This window comes from Agelaius tricolor, unplaced genomic scaffold (assembly GCF_023055355.1).
Source record: "Agelaius tricolor isolate 1412-34295 unplaced genomic scaffold, bAgeTri1.0.p SCAF_14, whole genome shotgun sequence".
NCBI classification, from domain to species: Eukaryota; Metazoa; Chordata; class Aves; order Passeriformes; family Icteridae; genus Agelaius; species Agelaius tricolor.
In genome coordinates, this window is record NW_027269274.1 from 11,806,639 (window position 1) to 11,826,664 (window position 20,026).

At 47.4% G+C, this 20,026-nt stretch overlaps 1 protein-coding gene across 1 annotated transcript; it reads right to left on the bottom strand.

Annotated features, from left to right (window-relative positions):
- Positions 1 to 103: 103 nt before the first annotated feature.
- On the bottom strand, positions 104 to 19,577 carry COPG1 (COPI coat complex subunit gamma 1). The gene is made up of 24 exons (XM_071439677.1): positions 19,374 to 19,577; positions 16,896 to 16,948; positions 16,065 to 16,145; positions 15,897 to 15,968; positions 15,029 to 15,108; positions 13,699 to 13,774; positions 13,488 to 13,580; positions 13,059 to 13,145; positions 12,751 to 12,908; positions 12,020 to 12,153; positions 11,383 to 11,450; positions 10,459 to 10,647; positions 9,913 to 10,008; positions 8,288 to 8,531; positions 7,843 to 7,918; positions 7,440 to 7,543; positions 7,202 to 7,327; positions 6,737 to 6,805; positions 6,220 to 6,362; positions 4,589 to 4,760; positions 3,537 to 3,634; positions 2,078 to 2,216; positions 1,040 to 1,138; positions 104 to 473 (listed from the first exon to the last, which is right to left on the bottom strand). Exons 1-24 carry the CDS (start codon positions 19,408 to 19,410, stop codon positions 343 to 345), a joined length of 2,625 nt encoding a protein of 874 aa, XP_071295778.1. The 5' UTR covers positions 19,411 to 19,577; the 3' UTR covers positions 104 to 342.
- Between the last annotated feature and the right edge of the window lie 449 nt (positions 19,578 to 20,026).

Consider the following 20,026-nt stretch of genomic DNA (forward strand, 5'->3'; position numbering starts at 1 on the left):
CGCGCTCCGCGCTCCGCTCCCGCCCGCCCCGGGGAGGGGCTGCGGCCGGGGACAGGGCCGGCCCCCGCCGCCGAAACGCCGGTCCCGCCCCCGACACAGCCAGGAAGAGCCACAACACTGCTTTATTGGAACCACAGCGGGAGGAGCACGGGGAGCGGCCGCTACGATGCTGCGACGCGGGGACAGAGCGCGGCGTAGCCGGAGATTAAAAACGTGGTGATTTTATAGACAAAGCCCCAAGTACAGCTGTACTGCAGAGAACACAAAAGCTGCTGTAGTGACCGTGATCCTTGTTCTGCTGTCGGTGGAGGCTCAGAGTTAGGACAGTCCTGGAAAGGGGGTTTATCCGACGGAGGCCATGATCACATCCACAGGGAGCTCCTCCGCACTGCGGGCCGTGACCTGCATGGTCACCGTGTCGGTGAGAACAAGGCGAGACCGCACCAGGAGGTCATGGCCACCCCGGAACACACCTGCAGAGGACAGGGGGAGGAGGGGTCACAACGCTGCAGGCTGCTTTCCCCTGCAAGTCTGAAGATGAACACCACTGCAAAATCTGGCAAGTCCTTGTACTGGGCCAGGAGAGACCCTAAAGCAGCTCAGTTCCCATTCATGATAACATACCTGGGACTCCTGCTACTGTAAAACCCATGAAACCAAAGTGTAAAATAAACTCCAGGTGAGAAGAGATCCAGGATTGTCTAAGAGCTCTGGTACTCATCTGTTCTGCTGGATAAGGCTGCTGTATTTCCCACACCAGGCTCACTCCAAAGCAGGATGCCACAGATCACAAAGGCAGCAAATTCCACCCAGCTGAGCCTGGGGCTGATCCCAACATCCCTTCCACCAAAGCACCCTCCCTGATCCCAAAACCAGTTGCTCTGCACTGCAGAGACGGAAATCACGGCAGGAACAAACCTCAAAATCCAACCCAGAGCACAGTGGACTCCATCAGGAACTCCTGCCCTGATTTTAAACAGGCAGCTCTGTGCAACCTCCCAGAGCTGCTCCTCGAGCAGAACCTCACCCCACAGCTCACCTGCCAGGTACAGTGTGTGAGAGTTCTTGTTATCTGGCACTTTATCTGAGCGCTCACAGGGCTGCATCCCCAGGAACTTCACAATATTGCTCACTGCCTCTGTTAGAAAAAAAGCAATAAAATGGGCTCTGTGTCACAGATATCTTAACAGGGGCACATAAAGAGCAACTAAAAGTGACTCAAGCTCTCCCTACATGTTAGAGTTCATGTTCCTTGTCCTGAGGGACACACTGGTCAGAATCGTGGTTTTGGAGGCCACAAGGACTACAAAGACAACACACAAAAACCCCCACCACCATAGGAGAGTTCTGTTATCTGATGTAGCAAATTGGCGACAAAGAAGAGGAGGAATGAGTCAGACAAGGGCAGAAGGAGAATGCAGCTGGCTGCACTTACTGCACAGCCCTGTCAGCCTGCTTGCTTCTCTGGAGACTATAAAAGGGAGGAGATGTCTTGCAGGAAACACAGGTCTTCAGGAGAAATATGAAAAGGCTCAGGGAGAGTATTTCAAACCCCAAGGGGCTGTTCAAGGGAGCACAGAAATGGCTACAGGACAAGGACACTCTGTAAGGCATCAAAAGAACTGAGTTTTCACAGGTTTGTGAGTAAAACAGAATCTGATACATGATGAAAGAGAAGAGGGTTTACCCCACCAGCCTGCTCACCAGCCTCATGTCTTCTGATGTTTTCATTTCTTATTAGTGGTCTCAAGAAGAATGGTGGGAGTTCATAACTGAATTATGGTCTGTCTGCTTGGAAGGGTTAAGTACAAGAGCAAAGCAAGCTATTCTCTTGCCTCCACAATCCAGCCTGGTCTCTACTGGTCACAAAACACTCACTAGTTTATTTGAAACTTGAACTAACTTATTATGACAGTAACTGCAGCTCCCTATTTAACAGCTGTGGTGTAAAGCTTGTGAGGGGTTTTGCCCCATTAGCCTTCCTGTGACAGATCTAAAGTGAGCCAGACTGGGCCTCTGGACTCTGCCTGCCAGAGGGAAAATAAGAGCTCTGCTGTGCTCACACACCCTTCCTTACCTTCAAGGGTTTTAATAGCAGATAAAGTAAAGGTTTCTTCCTTTTCAAACTCATCACCCACTTCATCCCAGGCTGCTCCAAAGTTTGGCTTCAGAACTCGCTGGATGTGATCAGCCACTGTGACCTCCAGGTCTTCAAGCTGGTGGTAGAAGAGGTTCAAGTGAAACATGGTTGTTCTTAATCCTGTTATCCTCAGAGTCAACTTTAACTGGATCCCCTAAGATCAGGTGAATGCAGTAGAGTGCCTCCACTTCCACTTCTGGTTTGCTACTGAGCAACTGCTAGGCCAGAGAAATGCACAGTGATGCCATTTCCAGGGCTTACAAACCATGTTCCTGCTCTGAGCACAACCCTTGGTCTGACAGAGATCAAAGCACTGGACAAATGGCAAAAACAGAGGGAAAAACAAAAGCTTATAAATAGCTGCTTGAGCATTTGCTTCCCTGAAATGCATGTAAGCTTGTGTTTTGCCTTTCTGGCTTATCAATTTGTAGGCTGGTACAGTGAGACACTGTCAGATGTGTGCCATCACCTAACACTGGCACCAAGGTAGCTGAGCAGCTGCTGTGACTGCACCTGTGCAAGGCAGAACCAGGCTTGTCCCTCCAGAGTATGTAATGAAGGACAGGCAATGCCCTGAAGGACACCAGCCTGCATTAATTCCAACAATTACTTCAGAAAATAATTTCCTCCTGATCCTAGCTGAAACACATGGAAGAGTTTAAGTATCACTCAATTGCCTTGGTGACTGGTAGGAAGCTGAAAGAAGTGTTAACTTCTTTTGTTCCATTGTGAAAAACTCTCCTCACTCTTTCTGGGAAGACAGTGACTCACTGCACAGCAGTGCCTCTAATGAGATTCACAGCAGTGACAGGCAACGCACAGAAAACAGTCTCTGGAGCTAACAGGCCAAGCTGAGGCTGTGAACAACATCCCTTCCTCTCCAAGGAAGAGAGGTGCTTCTGCAGCACCACTGCTTTCAGCAGTGTCAGTGGTGGGGAGGGAAGAGCTCCACCTTCCCCAGAATAAGAACGAGGATGGCAACTTCCCTGTGCCAGGCAAGCCTCTAGACAATTAACTGTGCCACCACAGGAGCAACTTGTGGAGAACAAAAGATGCTTGAGTGCCCTCTGTCTCTAAAACCCTGAGTGTGCCATTGCTGGAGCCCATAGGGCACAGTCACCCAAACCTGGAGGATGCACCATGGCCTCCCAAAACACACATATCCTGCACAGTCAGATGTCCATCCACAGTGCAACAGGAGAAAACTCCAAATGAGACAAAGCAAGCTCTGCAAACTCTCTTGTGCATCAGAAACAGCAAGAGCTCCCTTTACATGATGCTGCCCACTTCAGTGATGGTGATCACATCATTGCTTGCAGGGGGATCCAAGTTCAGATTGCAAAACCCCACAAAATGACAGCAGTTTCCAGGATCAGGTACATGCCCAGCTTCTTACCACATACTCATCCTCATAACCCTCGTCGTCCGTCTCGCCTGTGTTGGGATCACAGTCCTTGACAGTGAACTTCATCATGCAGCTGAACGTGCAGGCCACTGGAGGCAAGAAAGCAAAGGCAAAGCTCACATTATCACCACAGCCACACTGCCCTGAGGTAGAATGGGGCTGGGAGGTTTGGGGCAGCCAGGCTCTCCCCATCACTGTCAGCAGCACAGGCTTAGCCACTGACCTAGAGAGAGCTCTCCAACAGTTTCTGTCTCTCAAGGACAAGCTATTTATTTATAATATTAAGCAAACAGTGATAAAGACAGGCTCATGATGGTTGTACAAGACTACAATCCTCAGATCAAGTGCTATTACTAGTGAACCTGACATTGTGTTGGGAATACTAACTAAACATGTCCCATCAGCACCTTGTGAAGAGGCGAGATCCACATACAGGGATCAGTTCCTGTGCCTCTGAAATGAAAGCCCCTTGCACTGCAATGCTGCAGCTCATTAATACCACTCAGCTGGGAGAAGAAGTGATGACTCATCCCTAGAAGATGGGTACTGCTGAGTGAACAGCAGCAACAAGACAGCAGAGCAGTTCCAGAGCACAAACCAGGGAGACCAAAGCACAGGTAAAGCCTGATTCATGTTCTGGACAGTGGCAAACAGGGAGGGGGATGTTCTATTCAAACAGACATCCCATAAATTCTAGCGGTTTGTCTGAAATACCCCTTTGCTACCCAGAGCATCTGGGCACTCTCAGCATTTTACAAGCATCAGCTTCCCCATGTCTAACACAAAGAAAGGATGAAGGACATGCCAGGGTGCACAAAAGACAACTCATCTGCCAGCTCTCACAGCCCAACTTGGCAGTACTACAGCACAAAGTAACTAGCAGAGGAGAATAAAGGCTTGATAACCCCCAAAACAGCAAAGACATGTCATGATCAGCATCACTCAGGGCTGCACTCATACACAGGCTATAAATATCTGGCTGAGATGTAAGGTAGAATGTGTGAGGATAAACAACACAGGAAAAAAGAGTGCAGACTGTTTACCTGCTGTTGGATCCTCTTCAGACAGTGCCACCAGCGTGTAGCAGGTACCTGGCTGGTTGTACACCAGGGTTTTGGCAGGTACATAGCCAATGACCTCATACCCCTCTGTTGGCTCCATCTGCACTGTGACATTCTCCAGGATCTGATCATTCAGGGTGTTCGTGCAGTCAAACTAAACAGGAAAGGGGAAAGCAGCAACAGCTTGAAGCTGCTCACTACTCCTTGCAGAGCAGCCCCAGCTGAGGCACAGTGGGAGCCTGGTGTGAACCCCCAGCTCTCTGTGCTTCCAGGGTGCACCTCACTATCAGCTGGCTCAGGACAGAGCAACTTGACTAAAGAGTGCTCATTTAAATGCTTTAGGGGAGAAACTAAAACCCTGCTGGGGAGTCCAGTGCTCCAGAAGCTTTTTTTTTTTTAAGGAAACAAGACTTAAAACGAACCAGCACACACCAATCCAAGGCCTGCCCTCTGCAACTCAGGCAGGATCACAAACTCAATGAGGGCAGGGATGTGTCAGATTTTGCCTGTTTCAGTTCCACCAGTTAGTATGGAACTTTTTCCTGTAATTTCCAGTAATTCCTGGGTTAATTCTTTGCTCTACAGAAACACAAGTACTGTGTTGCCCATGTCATCCCACTTGAAGCTACAGGGACACAGTGCCTTCACTGCAGATGGAAAGATGATTGTTTGCATGGCTTGAACAAGGTAGAGCTTGAGCAAGTTTCAGCAAGCCTGAAGTTTTCAGCAAGTCCAAACTTGCTGATTAGACTTTGTTCCAGCTGCAATGCCAAATGTCTTAAGCTCACACAATTGCATCTGGTGGATGGACAATAGAAACAAAGGTCAACCTCTTTGCAAAAGGCAGTGTAAGCAGGTCTGAGCTTTGAGGAAGGAGCTGGCTAAGGACAAAACACTGCAGCTCACAAGCTAGCAAAGGACTCACTGTGCCTCAGACTCTCTGAAGCCCAGGCAAGGGGACTGGCACATCAATTCTAATATCTCACATGTAGCAGCAGTGTGGTACAGCCAAAGCCAGGGTGTACAGAAGAAAGCACCTGTGCTACAGGCTAAAACAAAACACAGCAGATGAAGAGCTCTGCCCCACTGAATCCCTTTCTTGGGTACCCTTTTCAGCTTCTCAGATGTAGTAAGCTTCACTCTTTCATGCCCAAACCATAGGCTTGGGGACTCTGAAGAAAGAACACAGATCCCCCTGCCAACTCCTGAGTGAGAACAGCCCCACCTAGTGCTTGTTGGATTTGACTATACCTGTAAGCATTGCTCAGACACACTCCCCCCACTCTTATTCATTTTCTTTGGGGCTCTGCTACCATGGATAAAAAATTAAGGACTACTCATTGCAGTGTCCTGCTTTGAACACAGACTGTGGGTGCTGCCTTTCTGGAAGTGTTCAAGGCCAGGCTGGATGGAGTTCTGAGAAACCTGGTCCAGTGAAAGGTGTCCCTGTCCATGGCAGAGGGGTTGACACTAGATTATCTTTAAAGTCACTTCCAACTTAGGCCATTCTATGATTCTATGATATCCCTGAGAGATATCTTCACAATGAAGTTTTTGCCAGTCAGGGGCTTATCTTCTGAGAGCCCTCAGCAGCACACCCCATAGCTACCCACCTGGAACACCATGTGGTTGACAAAGGTGTGCTTTGTGCAACGAACCACATACTCTGTCTCCAGCTCTGTCAGGGCTACAGGCTCTGGGGAAGACTTGAAGAGTGGGCCCAGCCCCCGAAACTCTGGGATGGCCCCCAGTTGCTCTGAAATAGAGGACACAAATTACTGCCTTCCTCAAGACACAAGGAGGTGTTAGCAGTGTCAAACCCCTTGTTTCAGCTGCCAGAAGCTGCTACAGCAAAGAACTATCCATTAAATACTCATAAACATTCCCTAGAGACTTTTAAAATGAAAAAGAGTCATCCTTTGCTCATGTCTACTGCAAGACAGAAAAAAGAGGACTGCAGGCACCTCCACCCTCCAGGAGTGAACAGCTGACCTTAAGTTGGGAGCTCATGTCACTCCCTGCAAGAAAGTAAGAAGAAGCCAGAGGGGCTAAGGCAGGCTCAGCAAGAGATGGCTACAGAGTTCTCACACATGGACAGAGCAGAGGCCTTGCATCAATTTAAATATTTACCTTGGAATATTTCTTGCCGTGTTGCTGCCACTTTCTCTGGCTGTTTCACTACAGCAACAGGGGCATTTTCTGCAAATGAAAAAGAAAACACTCAAACAAAAATAAACCCAAAAAAGTTGAAAGAGAACAGTAAGAAATGACTAAATCAGAAAAGAGATCAATGTCTAAAGAGGAATTTGAGTAAGGAAAGCAAGGGAGCTCATTTCTCATTTGATATAGACTAGACACCCGTACTTGGCTTCCTAAGCAGCTTTAGAACTGCAGCAGCTCCAGTGAGGATTGCCAGCTACTACTATTATTAGCAGTTGGACTAAACTGAAACATTAATGTGGGAGCAACCAGATTTGCAGTCCTTAGTCTTTCCAGGAGATGCAATCCCACAAAATTCAAATAGGATGGAGCCCAGCAGTTCTCAGCAAGCCCAGTGCAGAATATCACTAGCATTCAGGGGACCTGATTGCTCACCTGCTCTTTGCTCGATGATAGGAGCTGTTGCCAAAGGAACAGATTTCAAGTCAAAGGGTTTCTCAGAGGGCTCCAGGGTGTACTGATGCAGAGCCCTCTCCAGGCCAGGGATGGACACTGTCAACCCTGGGGACAGAAAGGACAGGTCACTGAAACCACAACAACGCCAGGATCTTAGTTTAACTCTTGTTAGACCAGGAAAGAGGTTCAGACTTGTTTTAAGGCCTTCCTGCAGTACCATTCAGGATGTAGCCAGCATTGAGGGCCTTCTGCTTCTGCTCCAGAACATTCAGGTAGAAGGTGGCTCTGTCTCTCACTTCATTGTCATCATCCATCACACACCTGAGGGGAAAGTGGAAAACTTTCTTCAGAATCCCCATCACTAAGAAACATCACAGGGCCAGAAAAAACATGCCATAGGGAAGATCCAGCAATCTCCTAGTAATTATATTAGAAAAGCAGTAATTTGCCACACATGGCTTCTGTGCACTTTGTGGTGCTGAATGCACTGGTGATCCTATCACAGGATCACAGGTACCCCCTGCACCTTCTCAGACCCACAGGCAGAAGAGACTAGACAAGCTCTCAAGCAAACAGGGTATTTCACCCAGGATTTTGAAAGACTCTGAGGCCCAACTGACCTTCTCAGTAACACCAAGATACTGGGTAACATCTCCTCATTCTGAGCTCCAAACTTGGCAAGGGCACTTACAGCACCTGTAGCAAAAGTAATGAAAACTGAATTAGAAAACAAAGGAGTTGAAGTTTCCTCCATTGCTTGGCCTTGATCATGTCAGAGATGCTACACTAGTAAAGTACGTACATTAGTAAAATTGTGACTAGAAAGAAGCAGAGGTGAAGTGTTAGCCTGCAACCCTTTGTCTGGTTTCAGAACCAGTGCATATTCCTTCCCACTTCCCAGCCACAGGCCGCCTCTTCCATCAGTACTACTGCAGGATCCTTGCTGTATAAAACAATCTGCTCAGGCCTAGAGCAATCACAACCCTCAAAAGCAGAGGCATTCATATACTATGGCTCCCTGAAGATCTGTGCAAGGGCAGAGAACTTTCCAGGTCTGTCACTTACCTGCCCGGACTTCTTCATGCTCCAGAACAACCCTGTTGTAGATGAAGCGAATATATTTGGAGGGGTTGTTGGTTTTGGGCCCTTCCTGCCCCAGGAGGTGGAGGATACGAGTGGCCAGCACAGTGAACTCACAGTCCTCAATGAATTCACAGAGGTGAGACAGGCCTGTCTCTTTGCTCTCTGAGTTCTCCTCAATAATGCTGATGATGCAGTCCACGATGGCTCTCTTGTATTCAAAGCCACCCTGAGGAGCAAAAGGGAACTGCTCAGCTGGAAACATCAAAGTATTTTAGAGACTCTGAGCTAGCCAGGAGAAACATTGCTTTGAAAGGTCACTCACACTCAGTGCTTTTTAATGTGTGCTTGAAAGGAGGAGGGCAGTAATTCTGCCCTCACTTTTGACCCTCTTTACACCCAGAGGGCCAGCTAATATTCAAGCTCTCTTGCCAGCTCCCTTCAGAATGGCTGTACTGGAGAAAAAAAACCAAAACAAATCCAGAGTCCTAACCCAAGAGTAAAAGGATTCATCTGGCTGAAGGGTTTTTATCTCCATCAAAATCCTCTGCTGCTAGAATTAGTGCTTAAAATCAGCCATATGGAAAGAGAAAAAACGCAACCCTCTCCCCTTCAGCACTAGACATCTGAGGATGAATCACAAGAGAAATGTATGAAGGATCATATCTGCCCCAGCAGGACACAGCAAATAGCTCCATTAGTGTGGGATGATAGGCAATCAATACCTCCCCAGGTAGAGCCAAAGCTGACACGCCAGTAATGCTTGGCAATCTTCAGACGTTATTTACTGATGTCCTCAATACACACCTGGGGATTAATCTGTACACTACCCTCTGCCAATTACATGCACAGTGCTGGGCATTTGGATCCTTCTGGAGCTACTTCAGATTAAAAAAGCTTTAAAACAGAATGCTTTGAAGTACAAAACCATATTCAAAATGATACCATCCACCCACAGAAAATATGGGAAAGAAGAATAGTCCATTTTTCACAGGAGCAAAATGAGATGCTCCAGTTTGTTCCCAAATGAGAGGCTGTATTGGCAGGAAGTGATGTCAGAGCAAGCAGTGGTGCCAGCTGTGCTGCAGGCATGTTGGATCATTTAGAAACAGCCTCAGCAAACCTCTGTAAAGCTGTCTTTCTTTGATTTTTGTCTGGCTGAATGCAGAGAATGATTATAGGTACTCGTGATCCCTTCACTGCCAGAGCACAGACACCAGAACAAAAGTGGTCCCGTGTCATCAATAAATAGGTTGTCATTGAATCTTTGTGTACAAGACAAAACTTCTTGGAATTTGCTGTCAAAGTATAAAAGAAAGCTGGTTCAAATGTGGAACACACATGGACTGCCAACAGATCTGCTGTTGCTTGCATTTGCTTTGAGAGTTAATAAACCCCCATTAAAAAAATCACAGAATGAAAACCACACTAAAAATATGTCTAGCAGTATGCTTATAACTATTGTGCACAGCTGGGCATTTCTGCAGTTAGACTGCAAGCCTTTTAGAGAGAGGTTTTCACTGCACAGCCTTATCAGTAAAAGCCTGACACTCACAGGGAGCACTGTTATGCACACAAGCAAGGCAGACACAGCTGTCCTGCAAACTCACCTCCTCCCGGAGCATAGTGAAGAGGAAGTTCATGAGGACAGCGTGCTTGCGAGGGTACTTCTGACACAGAGCATTGATGGCCTGCACCACTACCACCTGCAGGAAAAGGGGACAAGTAAAAACAATTCTGTTTCACCCTGCAGGAAAAAATAGCTGAGTTGTATCAATTTTCTGCTGGCTCCCTAGACTGGAAATCATGCTTTTGTCTTTATTTATTCAACAAATGCAGTTCCAGGAGGTACAATCTTAAGAATTGGAGGAGATAGATCTTTATGCACTGGGCAGCCCCTAAAGAAAGCCCACACAACTGGAAAGAAGGAGATTTGATTCTCAGAAGGCGTCTCCCCAGAAAAGGGCATGTGACTTCGGAGATGTAGGACTGAGGCATGGCTTAGACAGACAGCCTCAAATACTTTCTCCTCCCTGCAAATATTCTGCTCTTCTGGAAGCAGCTCCATGCAGGTTTAGAGCACACACACAAACATGGACAAAGACCATGAGGTTTCTTCAGGAATCTGGGTGTCCCTCCTCCTCCCACTTCCTTACTTTGAACTCGTCTGAGATTTCTGACATGAAAGAGGAGATCTGCTTCATGAGCCGGTCAATGCTGCTCTCACTGCCGGTTTTCAGCAGCGTGGTGATGGCCAGGGTGGCGATGCTGCGGTTGGAGTCTGTCACAAGGTTCTCCAGGTCCAGGTTACAGGCAGTCACAGCAGATGGGTGCTTCATGGCCACCTGCAACAGCCAAGGAAGAATGAAAATCCCTCAAGAGATGCAAAAGGCCCAGCTGGCAAAACCCAACAAAACTCACTCCTTCCCACAGAAATAAGTGGTATAGACTGCACATGAGAGACATCTCAGACAAATAGCTAATTTGGAGTTAAGGTAGCAAGCTCTTGTTTCCTGCAGAATTGCACCCCTTGCTGGAAGAAAAGCAGTAGCAGTAAACAGTCTTTTATTATTTTTAACTCTCTGATTTTGCTCTATATAATAAGAAAAGAAAGCTATGAATTCCCAACAAAAATTTAGCCAGACTAGCTGTGCAAAACAGTTCTGTAGGCAGAAGCACAGCAGTTACCAGACACTGCCATTCTCTCTTTTTCTTTTATAGTGTTTATAAGGAGAAGGGAAAAGCTGCAGCAAAGACTACCACAGAGCAGGCAAGAAGCATCACCAAGGTTTGATCCCTGTTTTACAAGGAGCTTCCACACCATGGGAAGCTCAGAAGAGAAAGCAGTAATACTAAGACTAGTGACATTCTAAGAGACCAGTGAAAATTATCAGGGCTTTTTTTTCTTCTGTAGAATGTTCTTTGAGGTTTTACTCCAGACAGAAAGCAATGAAATGTAAGGCTGTAGCACAAGACAGAGGTTATTCACACTAAATCATCACATGATCTGGCTGCCTTCTGCAGTCTGCACCTCCATGCACATGAGACACTACTGGAGCTCCCAAGGGACTGGCTCCTACCTTGTTGAGGGTACGGACGGCTGCGTATCTTAGTGCTGCTTTCGGGGAGCTGCAGAACAGCTGCAGAACTGCAAGGTGGGAAAACCAACACAGGCAGATGTTTAGGCACTCTGTTATTGAGAAGCATTTCATACCTAAAGCAAGAGCTTCAGCAAAGAGACAGTTGCAAGCATAAGGTACCTAGAAAAATGCTTAAGAAGCAATTGTACCTTTAACAGATTCCTCCCTCCTTCTTGTCCCCTTTGCCTTTGTCACACCCCTGCTGACAACTAACTCACCTACCTCCCCCTTCTTCCACAGTGCTCCTATCCTCTGCTGCTTGTGAAAGCCAAATTCATCACCTTGTCATCTTTCCTATTAAGTTAATTTGAACTGCTGTTCTCCATTTTGTGCAAACCCTGCTCCTTTCCCAGGACTGACCCATAAAGTAACAACACTTGAACACACCAGGAAATACCTTTACAAGAACAAAGCTACTCCCACACACCACAGGCTCTCAGCAGCAGCATAAAGCAACAAAGAACAGAGCAGCATAAAAGCTTGAAAGTGCACAAGGCCCTTGTTTCTTGGGGCAAACAGCAGGGTCACTACTGGAGGCTCATAACTCCCTCACCATGACCATGAGCACCACACTTACCTGAGACAGCTGGAGCCAACTCCTTGGCAGTGCAGTTGGGCAGGTTAACAATGGCAGATGCAGCTTCATACACCACCATCTCATGCTTGTTTCTCAGGCAGCTCTCAATGAAATCAAACAGAGGGCTATCGCGGCTAAGGGACAAACAAACCCCACAAGATTGAATTAAAGCAAAGGTACTAACAGAAGTTAAGAATTCAGCAGCAGAAATGGGCAGGTCCCACAGCCCATGGAAAGGTAAAAGCAGCCATAAACCCACTTTGTCCCCAGATTTTGTAGTGGTCATTATACTGTACTTCCAGCATGCTTGAAAGTCAGGCTGCCTTCTGAGAAGACACCCTTTGCCTTACAGCCTAAAGGGAATCCCCCTCAATTCTCACACAGTAGGAAATGACTGTACACAGCACAACTCTTATCCACCAGGAAGCCACACTGCATACATGCTAGATAAACAATTACAGAAGATAGAGAAAATGGAGTAAAACAAATAACAGCTATGCAAAACACTCAGAGAAACAAGATAGTATTTGATGCACACAAGACTCACAGAAGCCATCTCAAAACAACCAGGAGGACATCCTATATTTTCTCTGCTTTTATCTAACAATAAGAGGGTAGAAGCTGCATGCTGCTCTTCAAAGACAGAACAAATGAGATGGCAAGTGAGTCTACAAGAGGAGATGGAAGCAAGACCAGGAAGTTCCTTCAGCAGGGCAAAGGAGCCCGCTCACCTGCCAGCCTCCTCCTCCAGCAGCTTGCTGGCTATTCGGATCATCAAGCAGTAGGCAAACGGGGACTTGAGGCCGTGGCGTGTGAACTTGCTGAGCATCTTGTTGACTGCCAGGCGGTCGTTCTTCCGCACGTGGTACAGCAGGCCCAGGGCGTGGTACTGTGCAGGGAAAGAGAACGTCACAAACCCATGGTGGGTTCTTTCCCCCTTTGTCCCCTCTATCACCCAGAAGTGCCTGGCTGAGCTCCAGCAATCTGCTCCATGCTCAGATGCTGGTGGCTATTCCCCTGCTGGAGGTGGGCGTCCTACCTGCACCATGATATTGTCACTGGAAGCTGCCTCCTGAGCCTCATTCACCCAGCGCTTCACCACATCATAACTGGTCTTCAGCAAGTGCTGGAAGGAGATGAAGCCACAACAACCACAACAACCCATGAGATAAAAATGGAGGAAGCTTTGGGAATTTCAGCTTACATTAAGAAGCAATGAGCCTTCCCCATGAGTGTGCTGGCAGCAGCAATTTATAGAAGAACAAGGGATCAGCATGCAGAGATCTGGCCATAACAGCTGCAGCCTCAGGAGGTTGATGATCTCTTAACAAAGTCAGTGCCAGTCCCTCAGTTCACAAAGACAGGAATAGCAACAAAATCCTGAAACTCCCAAGATGTGTAGTCCCACCACAGATGACTGCTTCCCTGCTTGATTGTCCCTCAGGCCTGTGCTGCAGAGAGTACATACCAAGGAAGACACGAGAGCAGAGCTGGAGACACTTGGCACTTTGTCAACAATCGCCTGCTTCATGTAGCGCTCAATGGCCTGCAACATGGTACTCTGCAGGGAGAGGGAAACAACACTGATATGGGAAAGCCTTTCTGACTGTGAAAGGCATGGGGAAAAGTAGGAAAAAGTGAAGGGCACAGAGCTGCCCCATGGGAAAAGCAGCACTTACATCAGTGATCTGACAGAGTGCTCTCACAGCAGGGCCTCGGTAATTGTCATCCTTCCCAGTCATGTCTTTGGTTAAGCTGGGAAAACAGGAAGCTCTCAATATGGCACTCCTGAGCCAGCAGCTCTCAGGTGCACACACAGTGCACACAGAGCAGCAGGCAGCCAGCATCACGGCTGAATGCCAAGCAGGCAGCTGCAGGTCTCAGGCAAATCCCACTGGGGTGGGAAGGCAGGAGGAAAAGATCAGTACTCAGGTCAGTGTGAGACCATCTGTGAAGGGCCAGGAATTCATCACATTGCAGCACTTGAGACTGGCTTCTGCCTCAGCCCTTTACAGACCCTGTACAGGCATGCTCCTGACTCCCCCACAGGACATTTGACTGGCATGATGTCCTAGGTTACAATACAAAGATGTATTCTATTCCCATCCTCAAGAACAGTTGAAAACAGGAGGGGCATTGTTTTTTTCCTTATCTCCTGTTAATGGGCCCATCAATACCTTGCCAATGACTCAGAGATATCAAGGACTCACCACATGACTCAGAGTGATATCAGCCCATTGTGAGATGCTCTGCCCAAGGGAGAGGAGCTAAGCATCCCTACCTGGATATAATCTGGGCTTTGGGACAGAACAGGCAGCCCTTACCCACTGGTTTCCAGAGGACAAGAGCTACCAGATCTTTTCTATGAGATCACCACTTCAACAAGATCATTTCATCTGGACTGCTACCGCCACCCTAACTATCAGGGTGTCAGGTTGTATTCTGACTCTGTCAGTGGTTTTTTTTCTTTTGTATTATTGTATGTATTTGATTTTTTCCCTTTTCCTAATAAATTGTATTTCTGACTTAAGAGTCTCTCACTGGTTTTGCTTTCAAACCAGAACACATGATCAGCAATTCAGGAATGACTCACAGAGGGAATTTTGTTCCCTGGTGAAGTCATATTCAGTGCTGCTACAGAAGTAAATCCTTGTCTACCTGTTGAAAGCCTTGGGGTTTATGCCAGAAGTCTTCAAAACATTTCAAAGCATTCTGACAAGAGTTAATGAAAAAGCCTTTGCAAAAGGGGAAAAGCCAGCAGTGCTACCATATCATGTAACCAAGAAATACCCCAGACATCCATGGGCATGGGGTACAGGGACACAGCATGTTCTGCATACATCACTATGAGTTTAATGTCTGTATTTTATTGGTCTTTTATAAAGGAAAACTTTTTCCTCACCAAAGGCATTCCCTATCATCACCCTGCTCAGGGACTACTTCAAGAAGCTGGACAGACATTACTGAAGAGCATGTCAGTATTACAGCAAGGAAAATGAAGTGACTGACCTGCTAGTAACAATGATCACATCTTCTGCAATAGAAGACATCTCCTTGATAGTGAGGTAACACATCCTGCGAAGAGTTGGCTGGCAAGGAAATAAGCAGGAAGAACATCAGCTGAGATGATCCCAGATAGGAAGGGACCTCAGTTTTCCCTGCTTACATAATTTTATCATGAAGATCACAAGAACTTGATACCTTCAGAGTGCATCACTCCTTGAGCGTAAAAGATGTACAAAATCCAGACTGATGAACAAAACACCTCTTCCTCTTCTAATCCCTCAGTCTTAGGGTGAGGCCATTGAGATACCAGATTTAGCTAGATCTACAGTTTCATCTTCCACTTGTCATTCATATGAACAAGGAGAAAGCCTTGAAACTATTTGATGGTTTGGTGGTTAAAAACCATGTGTTGCTCCAAAAGCAAGAAAGCAAACAATTTATATTCCTGAGTCTGGGGATTTCTGCACTGGTCTCATGATTTTAAAGCCTTGCAGTTTGGGGGACAACTAATGACAGTGCTACTGCTGTGAGTGGGCACTCACTCCCAGCCTCCTCCAAACACACAACTGTTGACTCTCAACAGGATATTTTAATGCTGGGCACAAAGCACAGGAAAATCCACCTGCCTACCACAATCTCAGAGTTAAATGGCAATTTAGAGAGAGGAATCTCTGCCTCAAGAGCAGTGCACACTTCAGTTAAGCTGCTACAAGATCTGGGAAGGGCTAGGAAGCTGATCACCACTTCTAAACTTTCACCCTACTCTTCCCACTCAGATCAGGTAGCTTCAGACAGGACAGAAAAGCTGACTGTATAAAAATGGGACAAATTATCCCACCAGGTAAATAGAGAAAACCAAAGGCAGACTTACATCATTGGACTGAAACAGCTTGGTCATAGCAAAGAAGGATTCGGTGGCTTCCATGACACCAAGGTGCTCCCCCTAGTTGTGTGGAAAGAAGAAAGGAAATCCCAATTAGCACAGCCAGCTTTGGGCTGATGCACATGTCTGTATAGATGTATATTTTCTCTCTCTTACCTGGTTTATGAGATACAAGATCTTGGTGAGGATATGAGCACATTTTCGTGGGTTTATGGGAGTCTCATTAAACACTCGAGCCTGGAAACAAAGCACAGACAAGGAGTGACACTGACCCCCTTGCAAACATTGTCCTGCCTGTCCCAACTACACACTGTGAGTGAGGTATGGCAAGATACTTTATGACTTTGGATCAGATTTCCCTTTAATTCCTGTTAAACATGGACCCCTTTAAACAGCTGGTTTTGCAGTCTGGGATTACAAATCCAAGAGCAATAGAGGTTTAAAGGCTAAATTCTCATCACACTTTCACCCACACTGGTCTGTACTGTGTGCTAGCTAAAACACTCTTCCAACAGATGAACTTGAGCTTGCTGAGGCTACAGGAACCAACACCATTCCCAACCTCACAAGCAGAGAATGCTGAAACAACAGGGGCTGGGGATTGAGAATGGCATTTCTTCAGAGAAAATTCATAAAACTGTTTCATAACCACTCACACCCCTCTCACTAATATTGTCATCCACAAGACATTTGGGGTGTCCAAGGCCACTTTCCCATTCTTCCTGGTTTGGGGTAAGCTTTCTCAGATAATTTTATTCCTTTATTACTATTTCTAGTTCACAGTCTTTAATTTGTTCCAGAGACCATTTCAACCTTCTCCCTTCATCTGTCCAGTAATAAAATAAGAACTGTTGCTCATCTCTTTCAGAGCAAGCAGGACTGTAACAAACCCTCATTTCCTTGCTGAAGTTCTCCAGTGACCTACTCAAGAGAGGGAGAGACTCTATCCAGTGGGGTATGCACAGAGGAGATGGTCTGAAGATTTACCTCTTGCAAGACTGCACTCTTCTCCAGGTGCTGGAATGGGTTGGAATTCCCACCTGCAAAACAGAGAGAGTAAAAGTCTCTCCAAGGAGAGTGCCATGGGAAAGCAACTTTTGAACCATGCCCATACTTTAAAAGAAGTCTGATTTTGGGATTATTTTTTTCATGAACACCAAGCAATGAGAGAACCCTCTTTGAAGTAATATTGATTGGATGTCTTCATGGCAGGCAGGGAAGGCAGAGCAGATGGGACATTCTTCAATTTGCCATCCCCTCCAGAAGTAACTGACTATGAGCTGAGGCAGACTGATCAGCTGTAAAATAACTGTGCTCCACTGTATCCCCAAAGACAATTTCCACCCTGGGCTGGGAGCTTGCTGGCAGTTAGAGCATCAATAGGACAGGCCTAGGAACAAAAGCTTAGACAGAAAGAGGTACTGCTTGCCAGACTGGTGAGTCAGGAGTGTTTTATCCCTCCCATATAAACCAAACAAAAATCCACCAGTAAAGTATTTTTGGCTCTATCACTAATTAAGAGAACAAGACAGCAGACCAGAAAGGCTGGGCACAAAGTAACTTTCATTGTTCCACTTAACAAAGTAAATTATACTAAATAATTAGAATCCCCCAGCAATTAAGGATGAAATAATCAGAGGGAAAAGCACTATCATTCTGCATGGTCTCTATTAGATTGCCTCCCAAGCATTTGTGAGCTGCAGCTTTTCAAAGGCTGCTAGTTATTGATAGGGGCTTATGTTCAGCCTGGCCCTGGGACAAAATGCAGCCTTTTTCAGAGTTGTTCTAGTGTTTGTTCCAAAGCCTGGTCCACTAGAGAGAACATCTCCTGGGCCAAAATCTGACCTGACCCAAGCTTGTAGCATCCCAGGCTGGTGCCAGGAGCCTTTTCTAGAGTAAGTCTTACACACAAAAGGTAAACACATCTGCACTCTGGCTCCTTCCTGGTTCATAAATGCCTCCTCTGGCTCAGGAGAAGTTTGCAAAGGCAGCAGGTGGCTGAACAAAACACAGACACTTATGTGAGGTTGAAGAGGTAGAACAAAACAAGGGGAAAGAGCAAAAATGTCTCTAGTATGAGTATGAACCAGTTCTAAGATAAATATGCTAATGTGTTCCAAAAAACCTGCCCAGCAGCCCAGTATTTCCATGGTCCAGCATGTCTACAATCCTTAAATCAGCCATGAACAACACTGCATCACCTCTTTATCCTTCATAGCACTAAGGATCCTGAAATACATTCTACATGGGGTCTCAGTCCTCACAGCACCCTGCATCAGTTTTCTTCCATGGAAAGGGAGAAAAATGCAGGGAGGACAGAGGTTGTGTGTTCATAAAGTTCCTAATATTGGGTAACTAACAACAATTTGTTCTGATTTGTAGAGAAACATAATTTTGTGGCCAAATGACATGTCAAAGGGAGTGGGAGCAGGTCATCCAAGGCTAGCAAAACCATACATGGAAAGCAAAGACACAGAAGCCAATTAAATGGATCTGTGCTTCTCCTGCCAGCCCCAGCGAAAGGTAATGTCAATACCTTGATGGGTGTGGCAAGGTACAAACGAAGAACAGCCCTCAAAATTAAAGCCAAGAGCAATTCCCCTCCAACAGCTACCTCACTAAATTCTCTGCTTATCAAGATGCCACTAGAGGCCTTGGAAAAGGGAATCAAGGGTAAAGCATTGAATGCCCATTAAGATAAAAAGAAAGCACAGTCACACAGAATAATCACCAAGATGTAAGCTGAATCAATTTGCTTCAGGACACACTGATTTGTTATGCACAGCAAGATGTGTAGAAAGCTTCATAGGAAGATGAAAAAGATACCACAAAGCTAAACCATGAAAGGAAACACTGTCCTATGATGCATTGCTTCCACCTGAATTACACACCACATAAAATATCAACCTTTTCCTTACTAATCGGCCTAAAGTTTTGAAGTCAGGCATGAAACTTCATGCTCTCAGATTTTCTGATCCATTCAAAGTAGCAGTGATTGTGAGGCCAGAAACGATGAACTGGATTCTACCTGGCTATAGCACCTGGTTCCAGAGCTGGGCAACTGTGAGCAGCGCTAATGTGCTCAACATTTAGTCTCAGGCTCTGCACCTGCTGATGTGGCAGTAACCTCGGTGTGCTGTGCCGATACAACCAGTTTATCCTCGGCTGCGGCTGCGAGAAGGAGGCAGCAGACTGCTCTAGTGCCCCCATAGTGTTCCCCTAGCGGTTCCATAGTGCTTCCATAGTGCTCCCCACTGGTTCCATGCACACCACAAGCCCCCGCCGCCAAGCTGGCACCGAGCCTCCCCTCCCAGCTCCCTCTGTCCCCCACAGATTCCCCCATTTCCACAGGAGGGGTCTCTTCCCTCACAGCTCTCCCCGCAGCCACGAAGGGCTCCCCCTCCCCGATCCCCTCCGTGCCCACAGAGGGGTCTCTCCCCTAACAGCGCCCCGGCCTCCCCTCACCCGACTCCTCGTCCTTTTTGTCGAACTTCTTCAGCATGGTGCTATCGAGCGGCCTGTGACTGCAGCCCTCCCGTCCCGTGGCAGTGACAGTCCCAGCCTAGGTCCCGGTCCCGGTCCCGATTTCGATCCTGATCCCGATCCTGATCCTGGTCCTGCTCCCGGTCCCGGCACGGCCCCCGCCCCTTCCTGCCCCCGCCCTTTCCTGCCAGCCTGTCACTGTCACCGCGGCCTCCGCACTGCGCAGGCGCGGCACCGCCCCCCGGACGTGTACAGGGAGTGGCACGGAACCGTGATTGACAGGGAGAGGGCGGGTCCAATCGACAGCGGCGCGGTCTGATTGGCGGAGGACGGGGCGGGGGCGGGGCTGGCGGGGGTCCGGGCTGGGGTCAGCGCTGGAGGGACCCCGGGACTGCAGGGGACCCCGGGACTGCAGGGGCAGCACTGGGGCTGGGAAAGCGCAGGGCAGGAGGCACTGGCACCAGGGGAAACACTGGTGATGGGGCTGGCACTGGGATTCCTGAGCTGGGGAGGTGACGGGGCACTAGGGGCAGAGAGGGCTGAAGCATGGGGGCATGCTGGGTCTCGGGGTGGACAGATGAGACACGGGCAGAACATGGAAATGAGGAGATCCTCGAGGGCTCAGCGTCCTAGGA

Bases quoted from the DNA above. Each gene is read 5' to 3' on its own strand.
- COPG1 (XM_071439677.1), bottom strand. From the start codon at position 19,410: ATGCTGAAGAAGTTCGACAAAAAGGACGAGGAGTCGG. The intron at 16,949-19,373 runs GTGAGGGGAGGC...TCTGTTTTGCAG, and splicing joins CAAAAAGGACGAGGAGTCGG to GTGGGAATTCCAACCCATTC. The intron at 7,919-8,287 runs GTAAGTGACAGA...CTTTTGCTACAG, and splicing joins GCATGAAGAAGTCCGGGCAG to GTGCTGTAAGTGCCCTTGCC.